Genomic DNA, 8755 nt, shown 5'->3' with positions numbered 1-8755 from the left:
AGAGGAGCTTTGTGCTGAAGCTGAGCAGAGGAAGAGCTTTAAGCAGGTGTCCTTTGGCATTTTAAATGAGCAATGTTTGTATCCACTCTTCTTTTGAGAAAGTTTGAACTTTGTTAGGATGTATCTGTAATGCTAACACAGTCACTAGTACACGTTTTCCATGAGCTTAATTGGAGGTGGGCAATTTGGAGAGACTGCTAAGAGTTTATCATATACCTCTGTTACTAAAACACCTCTTTGCCAGCAAACAGTGGGCAGCACTTTAAAAGGACATAAAAAGCCACTAAGTTGTTCAAACAGTGCAAGATTCATTTTGTATTAATGATGTTAAAGCCAATGAAGCATGGCGTTGTCTGTGCAAATGAGTTTAATTCTGCCATACAACACATGCCAGTGTTTTGTCTTCCCATATAGAAGAATTGGAGAAAAGTTAGTAAATTCCTTCAGGTTTCCTAATTCTTATTCAAATAATCTGAACTGCAGTGAAGTCTTTTTTCCTCCCCCTTTTGGAGCCCTTTGGTGATTCCGTACCAGCTTAAGCTGCATGAAATCAGCATCTTGCAAATAGGCAATTAGGGACTTTTTAATGGAGCCTGTGCTATTGGGCACAAATATCCCATTAGCTGAGTTCTTTCAAGTGAAAAACTTGGTCAGGAATATGAAACCCTTTGAAACAAACTGTGGTGAAAGTGGGTAGAAGGATAATGTTCACATAGTGGAATAGCCTGGTTCAAATAGAGCTATGTCCGTTGTGCTATTCCGAGCGTTTCCTGTAATCTCTTGCAAAAGCAGGTATGTTGTTGGCAGATGGGAACCGTTTGTGACTCTTTTTGGAACTTTGCAGGGGGTATTATCCTACAGCAACAGAGTTGTAATGCTTGCTTTTGCTTTCCTTTTTCCTTTTTACCCCCTTAGGTGCAGGAACTCCACGAGGAGGAAGCCCAGTGGGTGAACTATGATGAGGATGAACTGTGTGTAAAGATGCAGTTGGCAGATGGGATCTTCGAGACCTTGATCAGAGACACTGTTGACGTACTGAACCAGATAAATGCAAAACAGCAGAGATGGCTGCTTGTCTGACAGTGCCGAAAATAAACCCGTAGCTGCGTAAGCACTGAGGCACGGGCCTTTCTGACTCCGGATGTACTCTCCACCCTACAAGCACTGCTGCTGGACTTCCTTGTGTGGGTTTTAAAGGTGGTTCAGATGTGACTACAGGAACCTGAATTTGCATCCTCTACCACAAGAGACCTTGCACTGCATTTGTTCTCTGCGACAAGCTGATCCCTCACTGAGGCTGCGTCGTGGAGTGCTCAGACTGTGTGCCAACGCAGTTATGCCATATAACTGTCAGCAGCTGTCTGTGCCCCTTGCCTGGGGCTTTGACTTCCAGCTTGTGCTCTGAAAAGGTTGGGTTAAGTTGGGATATTGGTTATTTTGCAGGAATGGCTGTCAGTCATCAGTACAAGAGTTGTCTTAAGACGTGTGAGTAATCTGGAGAAGAAGTGGTTTGGTAAAGTTTTAGACATAAATGATTTACTGTACTGAACAGTGTTAAAACCTGAACACCTCTTCTCCCACAGCCCTAACAATGTGCATCAGTTTCTTCTGCTCCAGAGCCCAGTTAATTCCCTTCCCTTTGAAGTTGTTTTTCATCTTTCTTCCTGTGGCGTGGTACCAGACATGGTGCCACTCAGTCCAGGGAAATCAGTTGATGTTGCTTTTTGCATTCGAGTAAAGAGTTCCTTCTGTTTTTCCTATGTAACGTGCTTCAGTCCAGAGGTGGAGCAAGGTAGAGGCCACCTAATGCCAAACGTGAAAGAAGAGCCCATGGACAACTTTCCTCCAACGACGTAGCACTTCTTGACTTCCTGGAGCACCAGCTGCTCCTAGATAACAGATACTCAGGATTCTCTCAGGCACGGAACATGCAGGAGTGGCAAATGTTTCCTTGCAAAAATTTGGCCTTCAGACCCTCAGCTTTCTCCCCTCTGGTCACCTAACAAATAGGAGAAGCCATTACTTGAACAATTTAGAGAACAGAGTGTATTCACCAAAGAAAGCAGTGCTTGACTGTCTGCATGTTTTGTGCTTGTGGGCTTTATTTTTATTATTTTTTTTTTTTAATTTATTTTTAGGTAATTTATTAAGTGGGTTATAGGAGAGCGTCCTGTGCAGTTGGTTGTGCTATCTTACATTTTGAGACAGACACATTTGAGAAAATGCCTGTTCTGGGAACTTCCAGAGTCTGTATTCTTTGCACAAATCCTCCAGCTTCTTGAGATGGATACAAGGAAGAACCAAACCTCAGTGACTAGGGGTGGACAGCAAAGGCAGGACTAGGAATGGAGCTTCTCTGTACCCAGTTCAGAGACAAGAGGAGAGTTAAGGGCGCTGAGCTTCATGTGAAACTTCCCTGCTGCATCTGTTTCCTTCCTTTCCCAGACCTTCTATGCCATGGGCAGCCATTATTGTGTGTTTCATTCAGTGCTGGGTTGAACTGCAGTGTCTTTCTGCCAAGTTTTCTTTCCTAATCTGTCACTCCCTTTCTGGTGTTTATCTTGGATGGACGCAGACAATCTGGGGTTGAATGCTGATGCCTTAACAGTGGATGTCCCTGTTAACCTGGGACAAGGTGCAGAGGAGAGTCAGATTCTCTGGGCAGCTGGAGTGCAGAGAGATGCTTTGAAGCACTTTAGGAGGTCCCGTAAAGATGCTGCTGCCCACAATAGGGATGTTGGGGGGGGAGGGAATAGCTTTTTTCTTTGATCTGCTCAGTCCTTGGGCTTCTGGGCTTTTACTGTGCAGACCTCTGCTTCTGCTCTGTTACATTTTCTCTTTTCCACTTTCTTTTTTTTTTTTTTTTGAAAGCTGTCATTGGAATATTTGCATTTTGCACAACGACACGTAGCTGGTAATTCTTCAGGGACAGCACTGGGAAACGTTGGATTTATCAGAGGTCCAAGCAAACTCTCAGATGTAGTATTGCCAGCGTCTCACTTGCGAGTTAATGGGGAGCCATATTCATGGAAGCTTAATAAGTGGAAGAACAAAGAGGAGCTAATGGCCTATAGGAACAGCTCCAACAGGGCATATGCATGTCTGTCCTGCAGTAGTTGCCTTCCTGGCTGGCTGAAAGTCAAATGGTCTTGGTGGAGCCACATTCAGCCTTTTTTTTTGTCCCTAAGTGACTCACTTGTCCATCTGAAGTGTCACGATGCTCAACTGTGAAATTCTGGACTGCTTAGAATAGGAGCAAGCTGAAGCTGCTGCATTTAACCAGCATGGTGTCACTGATTGGGTCACTGCTGCAGATTCCCTTTCCTGGGTGTATCTTTTTCGGTAGAGTCAATTGTTATTTTTATAGGTAGCAATTACAAAGGGAAGGCAGAAACCCGCAACGCAGGTCCGTGGCTGGAGTATCAGAGACATGCAGCTGGCTTCTGTCCTCTGAGCACCATGGCCAGTGCTGAGGAGGGTGCCAGGCATCAGAAGGCTCTCCAGCTGTCTTCTGGGGCTTCTCTGGAATATCCAGCAGCAGGGAGAAGGTTGTGCAGCTCGCCTGTCAGGGACCATTGGAGGTCGTGTGCCTGTTGTCTGGCTGCTATGGATCAGCAGTAGATCAGTACCCTCATCAGAAGTAGTGAGTAGCTGTCTTTACAGCTGTTTGGGCAGAAAAAAAACTCTGTGTAAACAATGGCTTTATTCCTGTGCTCACATCACCGTTTATTTTTGGTAGCCATCCTTGACAGGAGCAAGCCTAAAAAGACTTGAACGTAGGTAATTTATCTTCTCAGTACCTCATGTGTGTTGAGCTGCTTTGAGTTGAGTGTGTGCTCAATACCTCGGGTGTGTTGAGTTCCTTTTGGACCGGTGATGACTGCGACGAAGCAATGGTCTGTCTGGGTGGTGTCTGATAACAGATATGGGGGAGCCTGGAGCCTTAGGAGCAGAGGCTGAGTTCTGTACGTCTCTCCCCTCCCAACCTTCATACTTAGAAGAACAAGGTGATACTGCTGGGTCCCGGCTATCTTAGCACAGCCACATTAGGAGCTTCAGGGCTGACTAAGGGTTCTCCTGTAAGCTCCTGGAGGCAGCGGCTGCTGGCACTGGGGGGACGTGGTTCCCTTTTGGGAAGGATCTCTGTACCAGGGGAAAGCCCAGCTGCCTTTTGGAAGAGGCTTGTTGCTCACAAGGGGGAACGAGGGATTGGGGAATCCCATCTTGTTCACTTTCCTTTCTTGAAAAAGTGGCCTTAGCTTTTTGCAATACTTGAATAAGTGTGTAGCTGCAGAAGATCTTCAGTAGCACAGAGATAGAGACCTTTTAGGTGACTATTCTGCACAGAACTGAGCGCAGTTCTGACTTTCGTATCCCTTTGCTACCTTAAGAACATTAGGAATACAGAGTACTTTTTCAGCACAGAAGCAGTTCGATCTTAGAAGGTGTTTAGTGCATCTGAAGTGTTTACAAATCGACTACAGCGGAGAAAAGCAAACTATTGAACTTATTTGTAATTTAAACGCGAAATGCAAAAATATATACAGATGAAAGAGGAATACTGTAATTAACCTGCATTTAATAGTTTATTTCCTTGACTTTGCAGAGCCTTTTGATATACACTTGCAAAGCCGCCTTTGGGGAGGCTCTGTCTCCCCACGTACTGTGTTGTGGAGATACTCAAAGGAAACCTGTTTACTGTGTCTGTGTAAATAACCTGGCCACTTGGTTCTTGGGCCAGTTTCAGCAGGCGTTCACATCCAGAGCAGTTTTGCACAGTAGACAGACCCGAGGATGTGGAGGGGTTTTTGTAATTAAGAGCTGTAAAATAACCAGGGTGCTCCCTGTGTACACCAGTGTAAATATCTTTGGTAACTGAAATGTACTTTAAGAGAACAAAATCTGTAAATAAACTGATTTATAAATTAATCTCGTTTCGTGCTTCTTTCTGAAATGGAAGCTTTATAATTACCCAAATGGCTGCTGGCTCTCAGGGTGCCCTGTGGATTTGTCCCTCGCCCGCTCCCCTCGCTGTCTGATGCTGTACTTGCGATGCCAATCACAGTCCACAAAATCCCATTAGAGCTGCCCTAATGATAATCACACGTTATTAGGATTTCCTTGTTGTTGAAGCTGGCTGATGAAAGCGAAAACAGAAAATAACGTTGTGTCATCGTTGCAGGAGTGCACTCTGTGCTCCTGCCAGGAGAACCATTATCCCTCACGTTTATTGAAAACAGGTTTTAAAACTTAAGGTGTGGGGAAAAAAAAAAAACCAACCCTAAACGGTTGGAATGAAATTCTCCAGACCCTAAGCTTTGTTTCACATGAATTGTTTGCTATGTTTTCACAGCTCGGGAGCTCTGCTGCCACCAGCTCTGACCTCCGTGGGCAAGAGTTGCTGCCTGAAAACTTCATTTATTGGTGAAACTCTCCAGAATCTTTCTGGTTTCCTCTCCCTTGGATTGCCAACTGTCTTCTGACCAGCAAGAGGAAATGCTTGAACACGTGAGAGGTACCAGAGCTCTGCCAGGGGCTGCCTGACCGGCAGCTGTGCCAAACCACAGCTGTTTGATCGTGAAGTGCAAGAGAGGAGCAGCGCGGCCGCAGCGTGGGCCGTGAGAGGCAGAGTGCATCCATCAAGCTTGTAAGTGCTCATGGCTGCTGCTGCTCCCATAGCTCTGCTGTGTTTGGGGCCGTTTGCTAACATAGCTGCCCAGGGCACGGCAGTGGGATGCCTGCTGCCCGAAGGCTGAACCAAAGCAGTGCGCGCTCATTATTGAACAGCAGGAGAGCATCCGTGCCGCTGCTCTCCTCGCCCTGCAGTTATTCTGCTCCTTGATCTCGGATTTTTGGGCAGGGATTTGCTTGCAGCCAGCAAGTGCCACAGCGAACTGCTGCACCGCTGCTGCTGTCCCTGCCCAGGATGCTGGTAATCAGCTCCACGGAAGCACTTAGTTTCTCATTGGCAATTCTATGTTGCTCCACTGTGGCACGGACTTTCTACCAGGGTGTTTGCACAACTTTTCCCTTGCAAAGGCTGCGACAGCGCGTGGCCTTGGTGCAACTCCCAGGTTGGGCAATGGCAGGCTGCCACCTTCCCAAAGGGAAGAGCTGGGCGGCCGGGTGCCTCCCTTCTGGGGAGGTGGTGCTGGGAACGGGCAGCCAGCCCACAGCAGGGGTTGGAACTGGGTGGGCTTTGAGGTCCCCTCCGACCCAACCGTTCTGTGGTTCTAGGACTCGGTGATCCGTGTTGCTTTATGGAGGTGGTAGAGCCAGCCCACCCTCAGAGGTGAGCCCTCGCACTGAAGGATGGCCGCAGCCAGAGCAGTGCTCCATTGTCATCTGTGTGGCATCCTCAGTTCCGTGCGCTGCAATTAAGCCAGCTGCCAAATGATGATGTGGCAGAGCTGGGCGGCGTGGCCTCCTCCGATCTGAGCCTGGACGCCGGGCAGGTGAGCTGGAGTGGAAAACATCTGCCCCGTGCATCCTGGGTTGTGGCAATGAGTTATAAGGAGGGACTTTGGGTAGAGCCGAGCTTTGTTTCCAGCCCTGACATACCGGGTGCTGCCAGCGCCCTCTGAAAAGGGCAGCAAAAAGAGCAGGGATGAATCAGCAGAGGGCAAATAGCAGGCAGGGGCTGGGTCTGCTGCTCCGCGGACACCGAGTGCGTGAACATTCATCACATCCTGAGAATGCACCCCAGAATTTCTCGTGCGTCTGTTGTTATTACAGGTTGCTCGGGCCGGAAAGGTGGAAATCAACAAAATCAACAGCTGCTAGCTGCTGGTGGTGGCCCAGGGGGGCTCTCCAGGTCTGCAAAGGCTCCGCCAGGTAAGCGGCGCTGTGGGTGCTGGGCTCAATCCAGGTTCCCTGCGTGCTGCAGTGGAACTTCTCCAGGCAGCCCTTCCAAGGCTGGCATTAGGTGATGGCAATGCCAGCGGTCGTGGCTGTGCCATGAGTGTCGCATCGGCTGCGTGTTTTCCTTGGAGTCAGTTCCTGGAATCCCAATTACGCAGGCGTGTGTTCTTTAATTTTCAAGGAAGAAAATCCATTCTGGGATCTCCCTGTTCCCGGAAATTCAAAGTTAAAGGGAAGTGAACAATTCCTGTGTTGTCTTACCCCGATGGTTTGAGCCATTGGACTCCTATAGCCACGTTCATGCTTCTAGAAACAGACAACACCAACCTTTTCCTGTTTTCCAAAGCACGTTCAAGAGTCTTCTCTGGAAGTTCGAGACCTGAATAGGTAAAGCCCATCTGGTCTTCCCTTGTCTGCTCTCCAACCCCACACAAGGAGGATCAGAGCCGCTCTGTGCCTGTGAAAACGGCCCATTTGGGTGCACGGAACAAGTTCTGCAGGGCCCCAATGATTTCACTGAGGTGGCGGTTGCCTTTGAGGATCTCAGCCCACACCTCAAGGTGTGACTTGGAGGCGGTTGCCTTTGGCTGGGAAGGGAGATCTGGGAGCTGATGGGCTTAGTGAGCCCAAGCTGCCACTCAGCTGATGCATAGGAGCACTGGCAGCAGTCCTTGGCCCATGGCCTCATCTCTTCCCAATGTTAAGATGCTGAGCCAGGTGCTGAAGACCTTTGCTGAGAAAGGTGTTCCCAAGCACAACATCAGAGCCTCCCACTGAACTTTGGAGGAGGAACCAGCAGCAGGTAGTGCTGGCAGGGCGTTGCCAAAGCCATCTACCACTTCTCTGTTTGTTCTTTAATTCATCTTAGTTATCCTCACATTGATCTTCAAGTAGGGTGTTTCAAAACCTCTGCTTCGCCTTTGGGGGCAATGTGCAATGAAGAGCCAGCTCTTCCCAGCTTGCTGCAGAGCTGAAAAGTCCGAGCTCTTGCTATGCAGTGAGAATAAAAGGAAAGAAGGAAAAAATAGATCCCAAACGAGCAGCTCCCACAGCGGCTCCCTGGGAGCAGGAGCAGCCCCAGCCTGGGGCAATGAGCCACGGGCTCACCCCAAAAAGGAGCTCACCCCAAAAGGAGCTGGGGCCATGGGCTGTGGGCTCTCCCCTCTGCCTTGGAGCCGCTTTTCAGCTGAGAAAGGAGTAAAGGAATTTGGGCTGCTTGGGAGGGAGGGGCGAGCTGGATGGGAGGATGCTGGCAATTAAGCATCAAGCGCCTCTCCTTCAGCATGATAACCCCATCACACTGATGAGCCCTCAGGGTTAGGGATTTGGCCCAGGCTGAAATAACGGTGATAAAAGCCCTCTGGATCAGCTGTCCCGGGCAGAGCTGGGGTGGGATTTTGGTCTTACAGTCATTGGCTGGATGCCGGAGAGCTGTGTGCCCTGTGCCAAGGCCCCTGTGCTCCCTGGCCAGGGCAAGGCCTGGCTCTCGCAGGCTCGTTTTTCTAGCAGGGCAAGTTCTCCTCTGACACCTAGGTGGGGCCGGCAGCTAATGGCCTTCCTGGGGCCGCAGCCAGCACCCAGCCCTGGGGAGCGATGGGCACCCCAACGGCACGGCTGGGGAAGGCTCTGCGCAGGCCCAGCCGCGCTGCGGGGCCGCGTCCAGCCTGGGGCTCTGTGCAACGGGCACCTACCAGCCAAGTGGGTGTGCGCCGAGTGCCCCGTGTGGGGCAGAGCCGCCCCACGTTGGGTGGAGGAGCCGCATCTGGGGCCTCGGCGGCGCTGAATGCAGGCATCGCTCCTTGCGGGCGGCCGCTGGCCCTGCGTGCCCCGCCACGTGCGGGGTAGCCATGGGTGGGGGACCCCTGCGGATGCCACCCGGCTGACATCAGGGCGC

The 8755-nt window shown here is 49.9% G+C and overlaps 1 protein-coding gene across 6 annotated transcripts in view; it reads left to right on the top strand.

Moving 5' to 3' along the window:
• CEP350 (centrosomal protein 350) overlaps positions 1 to 4929 on the top strand; it is a 65759-nt gene extending 60830 nt beyond the window's left edge. For all 6 annotated transcript variants that reach the window (XM_046898219.1, XM_015290494.4, XM_046898222.1 and 3 more), the window contains one exon: positions 916 to 4929. In XM_046898219.1, the coding sequence (XP_046754175.1) occupies positions 916 to 1080 (165 nt within the window). In that variant the 3' untranslated portion in view covers positions 1081 to 4929. The remainder of the gene's footprint in view (positions 1 to 915) is intronic.
• Positions 4930 to 8755: the final 3826 nt, after the last annotated feature.

The sequence above is a fragment of the Gallus gallus genome, chromosome 8 (genome assembly GCF_016699485.2).
Source record: "Gallus gallus isolate bGalGal1 chromosome 8, bGalGal1.mat.broiler.GRCg7b, whole genome shotgun sequence".
Taxonomy (NCBI): domain Eukaryota; kingdom Metazoa; phylum Chordata; class Aves; order Galliformes; family Phasianidae; genus Gallus; species Gallus gallus.
Note: the sequence above shows the minus strand (reverse complement) of the source record. Positions and strands in the feature narration are given on the sequence as shown.